Source organism: Camelina sativa, chromosome 10 (assembly GCF_000633955.1).
Source record: "Camelina sativa cultivar DH55 chromosome 10, Cs, whole genome shotgun sequence".
NCBI classification, from domain to species: domain Eukaryota; kingdom Viridiplantae; phylum Streptophyta; class Magnoliopsida; order Brassicales; family Brassicaceae; genus Camelina; species Camelina sativa.
In genome coordinates, this window is record NC_025694.1 from 15,199,636 (window position 1) to 15,220,947 (window position 21,312).

The window sequence follows — 21,312 nt, forward strand, 5'->3', positions numbered from 1 at the left end:
CCCCCCCCCCCCCCCCTTACAACAATATGTAAATATAGTCTCGTATTGCAATGTGATTGTAAATTAGTGAACTGCACTATACCATCATAGTTTCTCATTTCATATTTTATGTTACATTCGGTCATTTGAAATTTGTAGTTCACAATTTACAGTATAAATACTATTCTTGTTTTGAAATTTACTAATCAGAGAGATTAAAAAAATGGTAATTAACGTACACCATTAAAAAGTTAAATTTTCAGCACATTAACTTACTCATGTGCAGATGTGCTTTGTGTAGTGTATTTACTAACTAAACTCGTACTTTTTGTTTTTTGTGTTTAATGGTGATCTAATATATATTTCTTCCGTACCTATGTTATATAATTTTTTCTGCAACACAAAAGTCAAGTAGTTCTGTTCTGTGTGTGTAAATATTTCTCACTGGCAGAATGTGCAACGCTAATAGCTGCAAGAAGTGGCAACAATTTTACTCGATTGTAAAATACATTTCTGAATATAACTCAAAAGTTTCAATATTATATGAAAGAAGAAGAGAGAGTAAAATGTATATGAATCCAATAAATCTACTTGCATTTCATAAGTGGTCTATTAGGTAATATACATAAACTGAATGTTAGTAATATATATATAGGTGAATACATATATATAGGTGAATTCCATTGTTGTCAAACCCTAGTAAGGGGTGAGAAAGAGCATGAAAAACAGAGACAAAGAGAGTAAGGAAATCTGGTTTTTAATTACTAATGACTAATCCTTAGCATTTGAGCCAAAAACATCATTAGCAATTTTGACATTGTTGCTTTCATCTCAGGGTCTGAAGAATCTGCACGAAAACTCATTACATAATAAGACGTTCTTTGCGGTTCTAAACCAAGCCCAAATAAAAGCAGAAATACGCCATTGAGAACGCCAGTAAAGGCAGCCATAAACAGAAAACTCTCACTTGGTGGTGACATGCTTATCCAAAGCTTGAAACCTGATAAGGCAACACTCAATGGCAAAAAGAACAGCTACTAAATGACCAGAATCCGACGCATTGCATAGTAGCGATTGATGTTTATTATACCGTATCCGTACGTAGTACGGATAAATGCTAGTATATATAAAATTCATAGATCATAGATAGAATACATTCTTTGTTTTACAAATGTATAATTAAAAACATAGATAAATGCAGTCTATATACTGCATGAAAATTACATGATACTCATAGAGAGGGATCGATGGAAACTTTCACTTAGAAGCAAAATGGAGATAGAGAAACACAAACAGCAGTACGACCGGGAACACCAAGAGGAGTGGAGGAGAAGGAGGAGCCACAGGCCCCATCATCAACGGAACGAACAATAAGATGAGTGCAACGACAACAACCGCCAGAACCGAGCCCATCCCGAATCCAAACTTATTCGCCATTTTCTTCTTTTTTTTTTTTTTGTCGATAAGACAAGCAATTCTGTGTTTGTCTTTAACTGCAGAAGCTATATAAACAGAATCGGACATCAATTCTACGGTTGTGTCGTTTCCCCAAGAATTAGAGACAACGTTTCGTATAAAATATGCATGAATGACACAACACAAAACCTTTCACGTTTTAATAACCAACTCTAACCTCTCCAATACGGTGCGTTTCGTTGTGTTTTGTGGTTATGGAGGTCAGACCAAGCCCGTCTTCCACAAGAAGGTAACACTAAAGAAACAATAATGCTCTGATTCAGATTTGATTTACCCTATTTTGATCCCTTATTGCAGTCTGAGAACCAATGCAGGAGTTGAGATTTTACTCTGAAATATGTTTCAAATAGCCTGTTATCCTATGAAAGTCTTATAGGAATTATCTGTTCCTACGCCTGTGCTCATCATTTGTATTTCGTTCTAACAGGCTAAGACAACCAAGAAGATTGTCCTGAGGCTTCAGTGCCAAAGCTGCAAACATTTCTCCCAACGCCCTATTAAGGTAATGTGTGAGACATTCATTATCGTTGTTAAACACTCCTTTGGTATCGGTTCTGAGACATTTGTGTGTGGGTTTTGCAGAGGTGCAAGCACTTTGAGATCGGTGGAGACAAGAAGGGAAAGGGAACATCTCTCTTTTAAGTTGTTTCAGCTATCTACTTTTGTTTTGTTTTGTTTTGTTTGGTAACTGTCTTGCTTCGATACTCAGATATACTTTGAATCTACCAGAAATGGTCGCGGTGTTTAATTTTATAGGACAGTGTCGTATGGATATCTTTTATCTTTAAAGTTTGTGAACCAATCTTTCTTCATTAGGTTTCAGTTGAATTCTTTAGAACGTATAACAACAATATCTAAGCTTTAAAAAAATATTACACTCAAAGATAGCTAATAATCAAAAGACCATAAATACATCTTGTGGCGTAATAATATTTTTGATCCTATATTTGGTAGATAAAGTTCTGCAACACAAAATTCTAGTAGCTCTCTGTGTAAATATTTCTGCAACACAGAATTTGCAATAAGTGGCAACAATATAATTCTACTCGATTGTACAACAGACATCTGAATATAACTCAAAGTTTCAATATTGTAGGAAAGAAAAAGAGAGTAAAATAGTATATGAATCCAATATACATAACCTGAGTGTTAGTAATACCTTGTTATAAAAGCAATTGCAGAGATGACATAGTGACTGAGAGATTTCATTCATTCACTTAAAACAAGGGGAAAGAAGCTACAAAACTTGACAAACATGGATTTGCGTTGGAGAAAAACATTTTAAAGATACTAATAATGATCAACAGTGAGTATATATGTATGTAGGTGAACTACATTGTTGTCAAACCCTAGTTGTGAGTGTTGTTCATACCTTCAAAGTCATAATCTAGAAGACGGATCCTAAGTTATCTTCTAACACCGGTGTTTGGTAAGTGCTCGACAGAAAAGAATCAGTGGCTCCCAGAAGTGGATCGTAGCCAGGAAATAGTGAAGAAAACTCCAAATCCATCCGACAAGGATCCCAAACACCATCGTTGGCACAAACCCCAAGATAATCTGTGGCCGGCATTGGATACACCGGAAAATAATCGCCGCCTGAAAACCCTAACGAAAAAGGATCGAACAGAGAAGAATCCGAAACACCGACATCCGAGGAAAACTTGGAAGCAGGATAAGATCCCAAACTGGAATCCGTTTCGTGGTAGCCAGGGAAGACGTGACCCAAGTCGTCAAATCCTAAACGATCTTCCGGCATCATAGCCACGTTACAATTTGTAATGGTGGCGTTTTCTGGAACCCTAATATGATCATCATCTTCTTCCGTCTCCTTCGGCTTAGGTTTCTTCGAGTCGCCTCTTCTTAACATACTTGTCTTTAGTTGCTTGATTTCAACTAGGTGAGAGCTAAGCTTATCGATATGTCTCCTCAAATCCTCACCCGACAAACCCTTGATATCAGAGACGAAGTCGTAAAGATCGCAAGCGTGATTCTTTCTCTTGTGATCGCTTAACGCATTGAACTTTCCAACGATCCCTTTTAGGGCTTATGGGTTATCTTGAGGCTCGGGCCAGACTTGGAGATCGTTGTTGGGGCCGTAACAGATGAAACCGACAGAGTTGCCGCATAGAACAGAGAGCTCTGTCGCTTTCCTCTTGAACCCTGGAAACCTCTTTTCGAAAAAGTTCTTCTTCTTCAAATCATCATCAGAGAACTTGTTACGAGGAGCCATCGTGTAATCGTGTATTCAGAGATCGTGTATTCAGAGAGAAAGTAGAAAAAGGTTTAGCCGCTTGAGTTTCCTTTTACGAACACTCTTTTAATAATACATTATCCATCCTATTCCTATATATATACTAGGCTTAGCATGTAACCTATGGTTTTGTAAACTGCTAAACCCACTTAGTATTTGGGCCTTAAACATGATAGTGGCCCAATGTATTTTACCCAAAAAACAAAAAAACTTCTTCTCCCTCAATCGTTGACGCTTCTTCAAAAGAGACTCATACTTCTCCTCTTCTCAATCTTCTTCACTTTCACTTCTGGTTCCTTAATCAGATTTAGGAATTAATCAGCGTTTGATTCCAACAGAGAAGGCTAGCTTAGATCATGCGCATTGAGTTTATCATCATAAATTTGATTTTTTTAATGTATAAAAATTTGAGAACTCTTTATTAATAGAGTGTGTTCATCGCTGAAGTTTCTCATCAATATAATATTTTATTGTAACTTAATATTTTAATTTTTTTTTCAATAAATATTTATTTTGTTATCTTATATTGCAATTTATCTTTAATTATATGTGCATTTTGAATATTTTATTGCATTTTGTGTAAATGAGATAGTTAAGTCTCTTTTTCTTTAACATTACTAAATGCAGTTTAATTTAAATGTGCCTGCAAATTAGGAAGCCTAATTTTGTTTTCTTAAAAATCGATTATATTTTTAGTGTTACCTGAAGCCAAATAGGCTTTGTAATAGAAATCAGCATAGTGGTTATCTGCAATACAGCCATACTTTGATAAACTGTGTATTACAACAATACAGACATTGTTCTTAATTAAACTATAAAAAGAATTTTGATGAGGCTTAAATTTATTGGACATGTGATTTGTGCTTTATTTATAAAGGATTTACTTATAAGTTTCATTTGTTTATTTTTAATTGAATATAAAATTAATTCAAAATTATAAGCTTTATTTACAATGACTTTGGATTTTAATTTGATTTTAACTGTGACTAATATATAATATGTAATCACAAAAAACATAAGCAAAATTAAAATGAAAATATAAAATACTAATGGTGGCAGAGTATGATCTTGTAATCTTATGAAACAATGATGTGGAAGAAAGAAAAAATGATGTGGCATGTGAAAAATAAAAAAGTTGGTGTTTTAATAGACATCAAACCAATGTAGTTGGTCTAATATTACCCAATGAAATAACATTTGACCTAAATAGTTGTTCCTCTTTACACTATACATTCTGTAAACATATATGATGTGGTTCAAAGTTGACCTAATAGACATAGCTTACTAGATTATGTTCAAACAACGAATGTGTTTCAAACCACAAAAAAAAAAAAAGAACAACAACGCATGTGTTAATCAACAAATTGAATATAAATATAATTCTTTGTTTTACAAATGTATAACCAAAAACATTGATAAATGCAGTCTATATGCTGCATAAAAATTACATGATACTCAAAGAGAGGGATCGATCGAAACTTTTACTTAGAAGCAAAATGGAGATAGAGAAACACAAAGAGCAGTACGACCAGAATCACCAAGATAAGTGGAGAAGACGGAGGAGCCACAGGCCCAATCATCAACGGAACGAACAGTAAGATGAGTGCAACGACAACAACCGCCAGAACCGAACCCATCCCGAATCCAAACTCATTCGCCATTTTCTTCTTCTTTTTTTCAGTTTTTTCGATAAGACAAGCCAATTCTGTGTTTGCCACTTACTGGAGAAGCTATATAAACAGACTCGGACATCAAATCTACGGTTGTGTCGTTTCCCTAAGAATTAGAGACAACGTTTCGTATCAAAAATGCATGAATGAAAAACACAACACAAAAACCTTTCACGTTAATAACGAACACTAACCTCTCCAATACGGTGCGTTTCGTTATGTTTTGTGGTATTGCCACCTCCAACGCAGCGTTTCGCATCGCATCGACGTGTAGTATTCTAACTTTATTTAAAACGCGACGTTTATGAATAAAATTTTGAAATCTCAACCACTAACCATCAAAACGCAGCGTATTATGCATTTATTTATTGCTATCACGTCTTCGTGGGTTAAACGCAGCGTTTAGTGAGTCCATCGACATAAAAAAATATCAAAATTTTTATTAATTTTGGTAATCCCGCTCAAAAATTTTGAAATTGAAACTCTACAATTTTTGTCGGCTTGTGGTAGCTAGTAATCCTCCATTTATCGTCGTTATGTGCTTTTTCTTTATTTTTCTTCAGAATCAAAAGAATTTTTTTTTCCTTCTCTTTCTCCAAAATATTTGATTTCAAAAACCTTTACCCTAAGATTTTTTTGCCGATGTCAGCTTCATTAAATCGCCGCCGGCTGAAAGCTATAAACACCGGCGCCGGAGATAATCCATCTTCCGGTAAAAAACCATCGAGGTCTGTAACTCCACTTCCGATCTCTATCAAAAATCCTAGTCCCGCACTTCAGAAATCACTGTCCAGCAAAAGAAATCCGAGTCCGAATCCGAATCCGAAGCTTAGTCATCACCGGTCATTTGGATCGAATCAGAAGCCAGTGCTTTGTCCTGTTCCGCGGATCGATAAGTCCGCCGTGAGAGGTGAGGGTCGGGTTACGCGATCCACGTCTTCTGGTTTGCGAGGTAGGAGCTCTAGCCCATCTGATTTGATTAGGGGTTTCTCTGATTTGGGAAAGAGAAATGAATCTAGGGTTATTGGGGGAAAGGGTGAATCGGATCTGGAGGATAAGAAATCTGGGTTCAAACAGGGTGAGAGTGAGGATAAGGTTGGTGTTGTAATCTGTGAGTCAACTAGGGTTTATGAGAAAACAGATGAAGTGACTAGTGTTCCAGTGAAATCAAGCAAATTTGAAGACTCTAGCTTGGCCAGAAACTCGATTTCTGATGCTAAGGCACATGCTTTGCTTGGTTCTGGAGAAAAATCTACTGTTAAAGTTGAAAAGATTGTGAAAGGTACTGCTACTGTAGGTTTAAGAAGGAAGTCCTTTGATAATGTTGGTAAGGGAATGGAGATGTCAAAGGATATCGGAGGGAATGAAGGAACTAGCAGCAATAATAGCTCTAGTAAATACCCGAGTAAGCTGCATGAGAAGCTTGCTTTTCTTGAAGGAAAGGTTAAGAAAATTGCATCAAATATCAAGAAGACTAAGGATATGCTGGATTTGAACAACCCGAATTCTTCTAAGGTTATAATCTCTGATATACATCATAAGATCACAGGGATTGAAAAGTCTATGAGCCGTGTTATTGATGGTCCAGAGAAGAACAAAACTACTCAGCTGACGAAACCGAAAGCCTCGGTTAGAGGATTAAATAACGATCAGCTGGAAGACAGACTCTTTCCTCACCAGAGGTTGCTTAGGAACAGAACTCATTCCAAAACATCTTCACATGTTTCAACAGGCCATGATTCTGTTGATCCCAACAAGGCAGTAAATGTTGAAGAAAAACCCTCAGCTCCTGTTGAGGAGAATGCGATAGCTCTAGAGTTCTTGGCCTCACTTGACAAGGAAAATGTCACATCTTTGAGTGACCAAAATGCACCAGAAAATCTGGAAGTGCAGGAAATGGATAGAGAGGAACCGTCAAAGGAAAATGATGCTTCAAAAGGCGGCAATCTGACTTCCAACTTAACTGAAATTCTCAGAGCAAAGGAAGCCCTTGAGGAAATTGATGATGAACAAAATAGGGAGGAGATGGAACTGGAAGAGATAGATGATGGAGGCAAGCATCAACTCAATAACATTGCGTCCAAAACTTCTACAGGAGGATGGTTTGTATCAGAGGGCGAGGCAGTTATACTTGCTCATGATGATGGCTCATGTTCTTATTATGATGTCGCTAACTCTGAGGTACTACGCGTTTATGTTTTCAACAAATTATCTTCATTTATGGAACACCTGTCCTGCTTGAAAAGTTTGTAGTACCACCATTGATTTTAATATCTTGAACTATGCTGCTGTGGAACATTGATTTTAATATCTCATATTCACCACAACATACACATTTCTTCTGTTTTTAGAAGATGTTTAGGATAGCTTTTTCTTGATTTAGGTTGATATGTGTTTTTCATCTTATAACTTAAGAACAGCTTTATTTTCGGATATATATTGTATGCAGAGTTTATGGTTAATGATTGTAATTCTCTACAAATCTGAGTGGTTTTCTATGAAGTGACTGGAGTTTGTACACTGTATATGCATTGTTATCTTTGACTTTCACATTAAAGACTTGAATTTTTTTTTTCAGGTGAAAGCTGTGTACAGTCCTCCAGATGGTATCTCACCAAACACTTGGAGAGATTGCTGGGTAGTTCGTGCACCGGGTGCAGATGGCTGCTCAGGAAGATATGTCATAGCCGCTTCTGCTGGGAATACGTTAGAGTCTGGCTTTTGTTCATGGGATTTCTACACGAAAGACATTAAAGCATTTCACATCGAGGATGGATCTTCAAGAGTTTCAAGAACAGCTCTTGCTCCCCTACCCAATAACAGATCACATGGTAGGAACACTCCGGCTTGTGCAGTTGTACCAGAAACTCAACAATGGTGGTACAGACCATGTGGTCCTCTTATAGCCTCAACTGCTAGTTTCCAAAGCGTAGTTAAGGTTTTTGACATACGAGATGGGGTGCAAATCATGAGATGGGGGCTGCAGAAACCTGTGTCAGGTTTAGATTATTCGAGTCCTTTACAATGGAGGAATCGGGGAAAACTTGTTATAGCAGAAACTGCAGCAATTTCTGTTTGGGATGTCAATTCCCTTCACCCTGAAGCACAGCACACCATTTCCTATTCAGGGAAAAAAATCTCAGCTTTTCATATCAACAACACAGATGCTGAAGTTGGAGGTGGTGTTCGTCAAAGGTAAAAATAATTATTTTACCATTTTAGATTTTTCCTATCTCCTTGCTTTGGCCTCATAAATTGATTATAATGTGGATACTTTAGTTTCTCATTCATTTACTTATTTGGATGTCTTCACCTCAAATGCAGAGTAAGTTCATTGGATGCTGAAGGCAACGATGGAGTTTTCTGCACTAGTGATTCAATCAACATCTTGGATTTTCGCAACCCATCTGGCATTGGTGCTAAAATCCCCAAAGTTGGTGTTGATGCTCAATGTGTATCATCTCGAGGAGATTCAGTATTTCTAGGATGTACCAATCAGAAATCAACTGTTAAGAAACACATGGCTTCTTCATCTCAAGTTCAGCAATTCTCCATAAGGAAACAGCGTCTCGTGAGCACATACAGTCTGCCAGACTCTAACTCTCACCCGCAACACTCTGCAATAACTCAAGTATGGGGAAATTCAAATTTTGTCATGGCTACTTCTGGTATGGGACTTTTCGTATTTGATACTGCAAAAGAGGAGACATTGCAACAACCTTTAACAAGTGACTATGGAAGCCTTCAAATCGGACCAAACGATATGTATTGCCCTTCATTCGATTACTCAGGTTGTCGTGTGCTCCTCATCTCGAGAGACCGCCCGGCTTTATGGAGATACCTCTTATAGGTAAAAGCAATAAACTTTTGAATAAAGTGTTGAATACAACTTGTGTCAGATGTTAATAGTTGAATTTTGTTTTTCAGGTAATTTTTCAGATGAGTAAATCAAAGCTAAGATGGTGTTCCCACGATCAGTTGATCCTTCAAAACTGAGCCTATTTAGGCAAGTGTTAGGACAGCTGGTGCTGCTTTTCTTGTGTTGTGTTTATACTTTTGCTCTCTGTTACTAACTATGATGGTTTCTGAATTTTCCTTTCATGTGTTTTGGTTTATTTGACTTCAGTCTGTACATACATCTGGTGTTTTTATCAATTTCAGAGGTTTCTCACCTAATTTCTCTATATAAAAAATAGCTAAATCATCCCGATTTACGATATCAGTTTTTCAACTTGTGAACTCGTGTATAACAAAATGAACCATGATGAGATCTTTTACCTGTATATGTTTAGGCACTGCAACTTCTTCAGACCATACACATATTAGTATTAAAAGACTTTACATTCTATGCCTACTGTCGTCTAGTCATCACCAAACGAATATATTCCTAATTTATTTCTCTCTCCGCTCATTATTTATTAGTCTTCTTCAATCTTCTATTGAATCTTGTGGGGGTCATGTCGGATCTTGCGAAAGTCGCATGGCGGAAGTATCTGATTCAGCTTCAAGCTCACCCTTTACGAACCAAGGTTTTATTATTTTTTATAATAACACTCAATTTATGTAAAATCTTCGAATGATCATGTTGTGTAATGGAACTTTCAGGCGATCACTGCTGGGGTTTTGGCTGGGTGCAGTGATGCCATAGCTCAGAAGATCTCTGGAGTTAAACGGATTCAGTTCCGGAGATTGCTTCTCCTTATGGTTCGTTTTTGCTTTTTTCTTATATATATGTTTGCTGTGTCTGAAAAGTGTGATTTTTGTTTTGTTTTGTGGTGATGATCTCTTATATATGCTGTAGTTGTATGGGTTAGCTTATGGAGGACCATTTGGTCACTTCTTTCACAAATTGATGGATGCCATTTTCAAAGGGAAGAAGGGTAATTCAACTGTCGCCAAAAAGGTTTTGCCTTTCGAACCAAAACAGGCTCATCTTCTTGAATGCTTTTTCAAATACTCCTTAGTTATAGAAGAAGTCAAATACTTGTTCTCTCAATTATGTTTGAATGGGATTTTCTGATATTTGAATGTGCTTAGATTAGATTGGAATTTGAAGTTACACTTATACTAGTTCGAGATATCTTAGGAGCATCTTTCTTGCTGTTTCTGATGATCAATATATTTGAAAAGATCTCTTATATAGTTTCTGAATCTTGAGGAACCAATATTATGAACTAATCAAAACTGTGTTGATGCAGGTTTTGTTGGAACAACTTACATCCTCTCCTTGGAACAATTTTCTTTTCATGTCTTACTATGGTTTAGTAGTTGAAGGTAATTAAGGATCATTTGAAATTGATCTTTTTTTGGTTTTCTTTTTTAGTGATTTATAATTTAGAGTTAAGATACTATATATGTCCTGCGATGTGTTCCAGGGAGGCCATGGAAGCTAGTCAAGCAAAAAGTTGGGAAAGATTTCCCTACAATCCAGTTAACAGCATGGAAGGTATAAGAGTACACATATAAACACACTTTATGTTAGAAGGCTTTTGACAAACGTTCAATTTGGATGGTTCTGAATTCTGAAACTTTGTTGTATGTGGAACAGTTCTGGCCAGTTGTGGGATGGGTTAATTATCAGTATGTGCCTTTGCAATTTCGTGTCTTGTTCAGCAGCTTTGTCGCCTCTTGCTGGTAAAAGCTTTTTACCTTTCTTTCGCATTTCGATATTCAAAAGGTTTTTGGTAACATCTTCTTCTTCTCTTGATACGTTTCAGGAGCATTTTTCTGAACCTTAAAGCCCGATCTCCGGCGATCAAGAACGCCTAGAGAACTCTATACGGAAGAATCAAGAATGAATCTCAATTTTTCTTTAAATGTACAAAAACTCCAAGAATTGAATCTCAAGTTAAGACTTAGAGATGCGGTGATTGTTGAATTGATTAAGGTCACTGTCTGTGTTGTTTGGGTCCATTATACCAATAATAATTCAAATTCAATGCAATTTTTTAAAATTTCACTCTTAACTCTCATCCTCAAATAGCACTCAAAACTACACACATACGTGGTGCATGGGATGCGATAGCGTATAATAAAGACCTGGCATGTATTAACTGTATACCGTGAGTTCATGTATACAATAGTTTGTTTCATAATATGTATGAAAAAAATGTTTTAAATGAATAAACTTACTACAAATTAATCATTTTCTCTAAATTTATTACTTTGTACTTGATTATTAACAACTAAACTTCCACCGATATAATTAAAGAACTAGTAGGTAGGAGTCGGACTATCGAAAACAAACTACCGATGGATCAAGTTGCTTTAACCTTACAGTCTTCACTTACTCATATTTTGAAGTAGTTACATAAATGCTTACCACACTTTAGTAGATTTGAGAAAACACACTAACCGGTTTTATTCAATTCTCTTTTAACATTTTTTTGTTTTTTAATCTACGAAGAAGTAGCTACGTATTAGCTTTGCGTTGTAGGAGTGGGCCGTTAAGTTTCTTATTTTATCAATTTAAACGCTCAGATTGTGCTTAAACGTCTACATAGATTAAACCACCAAACTAACAAGTAACAACTATCAATAGAACATTAAAAGACGAACTTTATAACAAAAATGGTTTTGAGAAATTTATTCTTCTGTACCAAAATGGAAACTTAAAGTGCGTATGGAGTTGCAGTCGATGGATGGAGACATGGTACGAGTAAAGATGTTATGGGAACATATGAAAACGTAAAATTATTTACGAATTGAAGTGAAACAATCAGTCAGTTAGTAGTTGAAACAATATTTTATTTAGATATCTTTGTTTGAGAAAGTGGTCGTGTAGTTGGTTTTGCTACTCGCTATATAAACGGAGCTGGTCTCTCTTGGCTTATGCAAATACAAGCATAATAAAAGGAATCACAAGAGATGGGGCGTCTCGTGAATGGAGCTTGTCTGTTGGCTTTGTTATGGTTCAATGTTTTTGTGGTGAATTATGTGGATGCGAGAGAAGGTGTGACCTTCAACAAAGATGAAGAGGAGAAGACCTTCGTAGGAGGCGGAAAGGGCTTTGGAGGTGGTTTTGGTGGTTGGCACGGTGCGGGATTTGGCAAAGGAGGTGGAATCGCTGGCGGGATAGGCAAAGGTGGTGGCCTTTTTGGCCACGGAATAGGCAAAGTCGGTGGTTTTGGAGGTGGCATTGGTAAAGTTGGCGGCATCGGGAAAGGCGTTGGTATTGGTAAAGGATGGGGATTTGGCGGTGGCTGGATTGGACACCGCCACTGAGCTCACTTTACCAATGAGAAGAAAATTGTAGTTGCAGTGCATGGATGTCTCTGACGTTAAACAAGATGGTTAAACCGACTTCTTAATGAAATAAATTTGCTTTCACGTATTTGTAACTTAGTATTTCCAGACCATGATAAGCTTTGAACTTTTTGTGTTTCCACTAGTTTCTATAATTGCGATAATTTGGTATCTAATATCCACCACTACGGATCAAACTCCACAATATCAAAAGATATATCAACAATGTGGCTGCCTTTGTATTTCCAACGTATGTGCCTACTGCCTTTCTACGTTTGTTTCATTCCCGTTAACCTAAGTAGCCCACATACTGATAAACAACTTGACTCTTCATTCTTCGAGCAATTTACCTCAACTCCAAGTAGGAACAGACCTCAGATTCAACCCCGATGAGTCGTTGCTCCACCTAAGAACTCAAGTATCACACCTCGGTAAGTCCTGTACAAACACATGATGCAAAATGATTATGCCCCTTTTCTCAAAGCCACACTCTCACTATTTTCTACACCTTCATCTCGATGCTACCACTAACTAACTGAACCAACTACCTCTACTTTCTACTCAAAACCATACGTTTAGCAATTTGACTCTCACCTCCATCGACTTCTGCTCACCATATCTGCTTATGTTATTCCCTGCTTATGTTATATCCATCAGGGCCAAAACCAAAATAACACAATCAATAACAACAAATCCGGCAAGAATACTAGGACGACAAACATAATATGAAAACAGCAAAGCCTGTAGTTATAATTAAACTCTGCCAGAACTCAAAAGTACACTCAACCGAAAAATAACTTAATAATAGAAGTGACTTATTGTAATAGATAGCACGTGCTTATAAAGAGATTCAAGCAGTCCAACCCGTTATGAAGTTGAGGAGAGCCTTTGATTTGATCTAAGGATCCAAAAACCAGGGTAGTGATAATCCCCTAGTTGCTACTAGCCTTGTCGACCCTGACCATCATTGTACCCACCACCATAACCTTGTGACGGGTCAGATCGCCAAGATCCATCACCATAACCGCCTCCCATGTAGCCACCACTACCAGGGTTGTTTGAAGCGCCACCACTAGGACGCCCACCAACTGCACCATATGAAGCTTGATTTCCATAACCAGAATCATTTCCACTGTACCCTCCATATCCGTAGCCTTGGTTACTAAAGCCAGATGGTGACTGCGCAGGAGGAGCAGCACCAGGAACTCCATATCCACTATGAGCAGCACTACTCCCATAACCACTAGGAGCTGGATTGTCCCATGAGTTTCTCTGGGCAACTCCAGTACTACTTCCATAACCAGCACCTGGGATGCTGGTCGCTCCATATGCAGCAGCAGCACCTGCACCATAACCTCCAGCAGAACCAGTGTAACCTCCAAAGCCACCATACCCGGTACCATTACTACCATTTCCATACCCAGCACCATAACCAGAAGACCCATAAGATGGTAAACCATTTCCAACATTTTGGTGCTGCATAAACCTATTGGAATCCATACGTCCATCATAACTGCTTTCATTGCCACCGTAACCCTGGTAACCGCCAGAGCCACCACCACCCATTGATCGTGCAGCACCTCCAGGATTGGCATCTTTAGGAAGAGCACGCTTTACTTCAACTTGCTTACCGCTCAAATCATGGAAAGTCTTGTGCAACACACGGTCTACAGCATCTTCAGAGTCGAAGGAAATAAATCCAAACCCACGAGGTCGGTTAGTAGCCTGGTCATACATGATGGCAACATCAGTCACAGGGCCATAGACTTCAAAGTACTGGCGAAACTCTTCATCTGTCAAAGTAGGTGGCAAGCCTCCAACAAAGATCTTCTTGGTTTTATTGTAAGCATCACCTCCAGAACTTCTAGATGGATTAAGGTTCCCAGATCTTCCAGAGACTTGTTGCTCCTCTCTTGACATGGCTTTCTTCACATCAACCTAAACACCAACCAAATTCAATTAACAAACCTCCAAGAATCATACTTGACCCAAATCAAGAACATAGCACAACCTATAGACCAAACCAAACTTTCTTTTCTAATACTCTACTCAATCACTTCACAGAGAGTATGATGCAAAGCACAAAACAACTATCAATTTCCCTAAAATGCCTAAATCAACGCAGCTAAGCGCAAAAGTGCAAAACTTTGAAACAAGGAAACCAAGACAATTAGAGAAACGGAGCTATAAGAGAAGAATCAATTAACCTCTCTAGTATCAATGTTGTGTTTGTCTTGAAGAACCCTATCGAGAAGAGAAGGATCCGAGAAGATAACAAAACCAAAACCCCTAGGTCGGCCAGTAAGCTTATCTCTCATCACAATGGCCTGCGAAACCTCTCCATAGTTGCTGAAATGTTCTTTGAGCTTGTCTTCATCAGTTTCCCATGAGATACCACCGACAAAAAGCTTTCCTTGATCCGAATCCATGACTAACTTAATACCACTCTCTTACTTCTGACCCACGAATCACAAATCACACCCTCAATCTACAAAAACCCACAGCAGAAACCTCCAGAAATCACAAAAAGGCTGTAGCTTTATGAGCAAAGAGAGAGAGAGAGAGAGAGAGAGAGAGAGAGAGAGCAATGGCTGTGGCCGATTTGAGAAGAAGACAGCAAACGAATATTTCTATTGGTTTGGTATTGATATTCGTGAAGGGACGAATCTGTCAGCCGATAAATAAATGAACGGTCCAGATCTTTTACAATCTACGAACGGTTCAGATCTGTTTCCAGTTTTCTTTTAATCACGGGGCTTAGTCAGGCCCAGTGGAAGTATATACCTAATGGGCCATAAAATTCGTTCGTGTGTTTGTCCTATTTCACACGTGCCCACTACTACATCTTTAAAAGAACGACAAAAAAATCTTTCGTGCTGTGATGAAATCATCTCTCTGTGGCCAGAGATATGCACTTTGTTGTCTAAAAATTCACAAAGTCACACCTTACTTATTACAGCTTTATTTTAGTACTTGTAATAATTAACCTCCTATAAGTTTATTTAATCTCTTAACCAACCTCGTATTTATATTTTAAATATATATATATATATATATATATATATATATATTAGTCTACCTATAACGACAATACTTGCACGTTCTCTACAAAAACCTTAAATTTACAGTTTTGAAAAAAAAAACTATAGAAGAAGAGACTTTGAATTGTCGATTCGTCATTGTCAGCTTTCACTGAAAATTAAAAGAAAAAAAACTTTGGAATAGTAATAATGAGTAATGATTACGTTAGCATCAATTAATTAAAATTCCATAATTACATTTTCAAAGGTTAATTCCATGAAATGTTAAGATGTTAAATGTAAAAAGCGGCAAAAATGTGGGGCTAATTTATAAAAGTTTTTGTTTATAATTTTGAAAAATCAAAAAAAAAAAAAAACAGTTCAACAAACGAAAAAGCCGTTTTTTTTTTTTGTGTATTTGCTTGCTTCTTTATTTTATTGTTCTGTGTGCTTTCTTCGTCTCTTCGATCTCTCTCTCTCACTACTGGCGCTTCTCTGGAACAGCTCGATCTTTTGATTTAGGGTTCTTTTATTTTTAAGTTACATTTCTTCTTCTGTCTGAATCCTTTTTTTTTTTTTTTATTTGCTTTGACTTTGACGAATCGTGAGAAAGAAGATGGAAGAAGAATGAGAAGAAGAAGAAGAAGGTAGTGATTTTGTTTTTGTTTTTTCCGATGGAGCAGCTTGTTAACTTCATCATTCGACCTCCAAGGTAACAGAAGCTCTTTTAGCTTTCTTTGGTTTTTGATTTTTATCTTTCTATTTCAGCTTCTTCTTTTTTTTTTACTAGGTTGTAGAATTGGGTTTTCACAGCAAGTTTAGAGTTTGAGATTTGAATTTTGAAGTTTTGTTCTTGGTCTCAAGTTGATTTTGGATTCTTTTTTTTTTTACATCAACTTGATTTAGGGTTGCATTTTTCAAGAAAAGCCCTGTTCCTCTTTTCAAATCCATTATAAGATTTTTGATTTTGGTTAATACATTTTTGTTCCATATTCATTTGAATGTAACTTGTGTGTGTGATGCAGAGCTGAATACAATCCGGAACATGATCTCTTGGAACAAGAGTTCATGCTTAAAGGGAGATGGTACCAGAGGAAAGATTTAGAGGTAAACCTTTTCCTATTGCATTTTTGTAGAGTTTATAAAAAAGGCTAACAATCCATGGACGTGTAAAGGATTTTTGCTAATTGCTAAATGAAGTTTCAACCTTCTTCTCACTTTGAATATCTGTCAAAATAACTCAGAACCTGTGTATGATGAATATTAAAATAATTGTTGTGAACTCCTGAGTAGAATAAATATGAGGGAAACATGTTTGTTATATTCATGTCAATGTAATTTCATATTGTTCATTATTGATCGGAGAAGTTTCCTTATTTTACAGCCACTGGTTTGGAGTAGCTCTTGTCATGTTAGCTCTGGCTTTTTTTTTTTCCTGCTTTTAGAGGTTTAGTTATCTTATCTTCGCCTAAGGTGATAGAGGATATTGTATCTTGACAGGTTAAAAACAGCAGGGGAGATGTCCTTAAGTGTAGTCATTACATGCCAGTTGAGCGTCCTGAAGATAGGCCTCTCCCTTGTGTAATATACTGCCATGGAAACAGGTAAATGTGAAATCTAACTAAAATTTGTGTGACTCTGAGCTTTGTTGGTGGAAAGAAGCTGAATTACTCATCCTTTATTAAATGCATTAGCTGTTAGGACTTAGGATACTATGATTTGAAATGAAACAACTGATATGGTTGCAAACACTCGAATAGGAGTTTCCAATTTTCATAAGTGGTCCTATTGCTTTCTCACTGTCCTACCCATTTCCTGTTGTTCAGTGATCACCAACTTACCTCACCTACTCCTTGGTTGTTAATGTTTCTTGTAGCGTACTACTATTCATTAATAGCCCTATGTTTATTCAGTGGTTGTAGAGCTGATGCCAGTGAAGCTGTAATCGTATTACTTCCTTCAAACATCACAATCTTCACGCTTGACTTTTCGGGATCTGGTCTCTCTGGCGGGGAGTATGTCACATTGGGTTGGAACGAAGTATGTCCTCCTTTGATCTTTTCTTAAAATATATCACTTCTCTTCCGCAAAGATTAAGGCCTAAACTTATTGCTGTTTGGAGTAAACAAGCTGTCCATAGTCGATATTGCTTCTTGATTGATTTTATGTTAGGTTATATCTCTCGTGGTTTCTCTAAATTTTATACCATTGAAACCAATAGACCATATGCTACTTCATTTGGTCTATAGAGCTACCTCATTGTTGTCTTTCTGAAGAAAGATTTCCATATGATCCAGAGGCTTTGATGCTCTATTTCATGGTAGATTCACTTAGGTAGGTTTTCATATATTTAGTTTCCAAACCTCACGTAGTCACTGGGTTCATTAGTGGAAAGATCATGTTGAATTGTGGTGTCCTTGATTAGCTTGTCGATAATTTATCCCGGGCATTAGTCATTATCCTGAATGATAAGAGCGGTTCCTTCTATTATCATTATTAAACGTACCTTGGGTGCTTGCAGAAAGAGGATCTGAAAGCTGTGGTTGAGTATTTGCGCACAGATGGAAATGTCTCCCTGATTGGCTTATGGGGTCGTTCAATGGGTGCTGTCACAAGGTTCTTTTTAAGTCTTTCATTTGTTAAATCACTTGCTAAGAGCATTTTCATTTCCAGTTTTACATGAAACTGTACGGAACTATTTACAGTAGAAGTTAAGCAATTGAGGATTTACGTATCTTGAGAACCCCTTTTGTATTTTCTAGTGGAGAGAAGAATAGTTGCTGAGAACCAAATGAAATACCCTTAGGGCTGGTTTGTTGTCTTATTAGCTTAGAAAGCATGACTCTTTCCTGTGTCTAAATGATCTATATAACATGTTAAACGTCAACCACTGCAACTTAAAATTTGATTGTTACAATCATTCTCCCTGTCTGCTGGATTATGAAATCATTGTGTTATATTACACTTGTCTTCCAGCTTAATGTATGGAGCCGAGGATCCATCTATTGCAGCTATGGTTCTAGACAGCCCGTTCTCTGATTTGGTTGACTTGATGATGGAGCTTGTAGATACATATAAGTTCCGGTTACCAAAGTTTACTGTAAGTGCAAGTAAATTTGTAGTGTCTGTTTCTTGTGGGATTTGTTCTGCCCACGACAAGGTTTCCACAGTGCTTTATATAATACGGCTTTAATCTCTTTCAATATCTTATTCAGATAAAATTTGCAATACAATATATGCGTAGAGCTATTCAGAAGAAAGCCAAGTTTGACATAACGGATCTCAACACCATAAAGGTCTTTTCCTCTTAGTTTTTACTTTTTGTCCAGTTGAATACTTGGATGATTAAGTAATCTGTTCACTAGCATGCATCATCATCATTTGTTTGGTAGTCAGTTGCGTATTTTCTCACATTGTTTGGCATAAAGTATGTTTCTTAAAGTGTGTAATTGTATCAAACTCAATTGTTAGTAGAGATTTTGTTACTAGCTCTGTGTTCTTATGTTATGTGATGTTTTGTTTCTCGTTTTTTTTCAATTTTTATCGTTCACGCTGCAGGTCGCAAAATCATGTTTTGTTCCTGTTTTATTTGGACATGCCATCGACGATGACTTTATTCACCCTCATCACTCAGAGCGTATATATCAAGCATATATAGTAAGTTTTCCATGCTAGGGAGGCTTTCTTCATGTTATACTGTTCTTCCTCTAGCGTCTCAGAAGTTCTTGATTAACCCTTGACCATGCAGCCTTTTAAACATCTGAATTTTGATTATGCTAGGGAGACAAAAATATAATCAAGTTCGAGGGAGACCACAATTCACCACGGCCACAGTTCTACTTTGATTCAATAAACATATTTTTTCATAACGTTCTTCGACCTCCAGAGGTGGTTGTGCCATCATTTTTTGACCCGGTGGATGATTACTTTGCCAAGGTAACAAATCTCATTTTTATTTTAGGTGTTCATGGCTCTTTAGCAAGAAATATCAATGATGTTAACTGTTTTATGTTCAGGGCAGTTGGAGCACCATGCAAGAACTTAGTTCTCCACAATCCTCAGCACAAAAAAGTAAGTCATCCTGGTAAATCTCAATATTTGGTTTTATGGAATCCTTATGCAACATCTTATCTAATTGCTTTCAGGTTTAGCTGCAGGCAGCACCTCAGATGCTATAAATGAAGTCCGCTTGAAAAGACCTATGAGTCGCACAGAGGTTGGTAATTTTTGTGACTACATTCTGAAAAGTTTTAATACTAGTGGCCAAAACAGTTTTCCTACTACATTTGTGAAGTATATACATTTCCCTTATGCTGAATCCCCAGAAACATGTTGGTTTTTTGTTACTTCTCTCAGGTTCCTTCCAGCGACCCATCTAATCAATCATCATCAGAAACCAAGGTATGAGATCAGTTTCTCTATCTCTTTTGTATTTACTGTTCTTGTGGGTGTGTGGGTATGGTCATTGGTACATATATGATGTTTTTTTTTTCAAAAATAGTAGAGACACCATTAGCATTGTGACCAACTTCTGTACATGTAAAATACCGTCTGTGGACTAGAAACAGAAATGAAGAGATGTTTAGACTGTAGAATATTCCTGATGTTGCATGATATGATTTATTTCAGGAGAAAGAGAATCATGAAGTCTCCAGTAGTTCATCTTCTGATATGATCAGCTTTGATTTGTCGAATGGGGATCCATATCCTCATCTTGCGGTAGCTTTAGATGATGATCAATATGTGGAGTTTCACGTAGATGAGCTAGCAGATTTTCCATCTAATGCAGAGGAAGAAGAGAGGGTGAGAATAAATTTAAAAAGAAGTGTATTTTTCACTATGAGCCCTCTTTATGACTATGCTATATATTTGTTTATTTACATATCTTAATGGCCTCAGATGCTGATGGAAGCAATGATGAAATCGCTGAAGGATGTGGAGGTTGAAACTAATCAGAACAAAGAACCTTACAGGACCAATACAGAGAACACTGAAGAAAAAGAAGGTAATGCTACTGCGTCTACTACAAAACCTGAATTAGCACATTTTGAGATAGATACTACTTCCGGTCCAGCACCTAGTAACCATGATGCGCCATCATCTTCTGAAGCCAATGCTCCATGTAGAACATCGGATTCTCTGCCAGGACCTGTAAATGGTTTCGTCCCTGGTGCTTCGCCCAAAATGAGTCAGAACACAAACGACGCCATTGATTTGTCATCACGTACAAAGGCAACAGTGACTGTGGTTGGACGTAGTAGTACATCAGGAAACGTTTTAGATGGGTTGTTACGCCGATGGGATCTTAATTTCTTCAAAAGTAGATAATTCCATTAAGTTGTGTGTTTTGGTTTGTGCAAAATAGAATGGAAAGCTAAAATGTTTAAAGGTTTGTCATAACAAAATATCTTCTGGTTATGGTTTATATGATTTTATTTATATGCTGCGTCTAAGCAAAAATCTCTGTGAAGAGATGAAATCATCTCTTGTTGGCTTTGACCAAAAGGTCTTTAAGACAAAGTCGATGACCTTAAATTTGTTGACTGTGATTTCTTAGACTAACTCAACAACATAATTGCTTCTTCAATGAGTTCATTGATCGTTGAGCCATGGCGTGCCAACCCAACCGTGCCAGAGAATATATCAAAGTTCTCAAGCTCAGTCGTGGTCT

The 21,312-nt window shown here is 37.2% G+C and overlaps 9 protein-coding genes across 12 annotated transcripts in view; 5 read left to right on the forward strand and 4 right to left on the reverse strand.

Moving 5' to 3' along the window:
* Positions 1-2,122, forward strand: part of LOC104719016 (60S ribosomal protein L36a) — a 4,043-nt gene extending 1,921 nt beyond the window's left edge. The window contains exons 3-4 of the mRNA XM_019230583.1: positions 1,883-1,957; positions 2,038-2,122. Of these exons, the coding sequence (XP_019086128.1) occupies positions 1,883-1,957; positions 2,038-2,097 (135 nt within the window). The 3' untranslated portion in view covers positions 2,098-2,122. The remainder of the gene's footprint in view (positions 1-1,882; positions 1,958-2,037) is intronic.
* Positions 1,130-1,438, reverse strand: LOC104719015. Its single transcript, XM_010436846.1, has one exon. It carries the CDS (start codon positions 1,414-1,416, stop codon positions 1,237-1,239), a length of 180 nt encoding a protein of 59 aa, XP_010435148.1. The 5' UTR covers positions 1,417-1,438; the 3' UTR covers positions 1,130-1,236.
* Positions 2,843-3,685, reverse strand: LOC109126855 (agamous-like MADS-box protein AGL49). The gene is made up of 2 exons (XM_019230738.1): positions 3,530-3,685; positions 2,843-3,475 (listed from the first exon to the last, which is right to left on the reverse strand). The coding sequence occupies exons 1-2, from the start codon at positions 3,683-3,685 to the stop codon at positions 2,843-2,845; spliced, it is 789 nt and encodes a 262-aa protein (XP_019086283.1).
* LOC104719017 lies at positions 5,057-5,400 on the reverse strand. Its single transcript, XM_010436848.2, has one exon. The coding sequence runs from the start codon at positions 5,365-5,367 to the stop codon at positions 5,188-5,190; it is 180 nt and encodes a 59-aa protein (XP_010435150.1). The 5' UTR covers positions 5,368-5,400; the 3' UTR covers positions 5,057-5,187.
* Positions 5,950-9,552, forward strand: LOC104719018. Its single transcript, XM_010436849.2, has 4 exons — positions 5,950-7,557; positions 7,955-8,571; positions 8,701-9,226; positions 9,304-9,552. Exons 1-3 carry the CDS (start codon positions 6,019-6,021, stop codon positions 9,224-9,226), a joined length of 2,682 nt encoding a protein of 893 aa, XP_010435151.1. The 5' UTR covers positions 5,950-6,018; the 3' UTR covers positions 9,304-9,552.
* On the forward strand, positions 9,796-11,320 carry LOC104719019 (peroxisomal membrane protein PMP22-like). Its single transcript, XM_010436851.1, has 7 exons — positions 9,796-9,905; positions 9,982-10,080; positions 10,178-10,279; positions 10,575-10,650; positions 10,752-10,822; positions 10,925-11,010; positions 11,094-11,320. The coding sequence occupies exons 1-7, from the start codon at positions 9,834-9,836 to the stop codon at positions 11,143-11,145; spliced, it is 558 nt and encodes a 185-aa protein (XP_010435153.1). The 5' UTR covers positions 9,796-9,833; the 3' UTR covers positions 11,146-11,320.
* Positions 12,170-12,652, forward strand: LOC104719020 (glycine-rich protein 5-like). Its single transcript, XM_010436853.1, has one exon. The coding sequence runs from the start codon at positions 12,244-12,246 to the stop codon at positions 12,598-12,600; it is 357 nt and encodes a 118-aa protein (XP_010435155.1). The 5' UTR covers positions 12,170-12,243; the 3' UTR covers positions 12,601-12,652.
* Positions 12,777-15,246, reverse strand: LOC104719021 (heterogeneous nuclear ribonucleoprotein 1). 3 transcript variants are annotated; one of them, XR_756490.2, is made up of 4 exons: positions 14,829-15,246; positions 13,486-14,559; positions 13,216-13,256; positions 12,777-13,059 (listed from the first exon to the last, which is right to left on the reverse strand). XR_756490.2 is itself a non-coding variant. In XM_010436854.2 (2 exons), exons 1-2 carry the CDS (start codon positions 15,048-15,050, stop codon positions 13,564-13,566), a joined length of 1,218 nt encoding a protein of 405 aa, XP_010435156.1. In that variant the 5' UTR covers positions 15,051-15,246; the 3' UTR covers positions 13,285-13,563. The 3 variants fall into 3 exon arrangements, 1 of the variants encoding a protein (XP_010435156.1); XR_756491.2 differs by lacking the exon at positions 13,216-13,256; XM_010436854.2 differs by lacking the exons at positions 12,777-13,059; positions 13,216-13,256 and having other exon boundaries at positions 13,285-14,559.
* Positions 16,041-21,084, forward strand: LOC104719022. 2 transcript variants are annotated; one of them, XM_010436855.2, is made up of 14 exons: positions 16,041-16,353; positions 16,667-16,748; positions 17,142-17,245; positions 17,555-17,681; positions 18,163-18,257; positions 18,618-18,741; positions 18,857-18,937; positions 19,200-19,298; positions 19,422-19,577; positions 19,658-19,712; positions 19,787-19,857; positions 19,998-20,042; positions 20,271-20,444; positions 20,541-21,084. In XM_010436855.2, the coding sequence occupies exons 1-14, from the start codon at positions 16,316-16,318 to the stop codon at positions 20,967-20,969; spliced, it is 1,680 nt and encodes a 559-aa protein (XP_010435157.1). In that variant the 5' UTR covers positions 16,041-16,315; the 3' UTR covers positions 20,970-21,084. The 2 variants fall into 2 exon arrangements, with proteins under 2 accessions (XP_010435157.1, XP_010435158.1); XM_010436856.2 differs by having other exon boundaries at positions 19,793-19,857.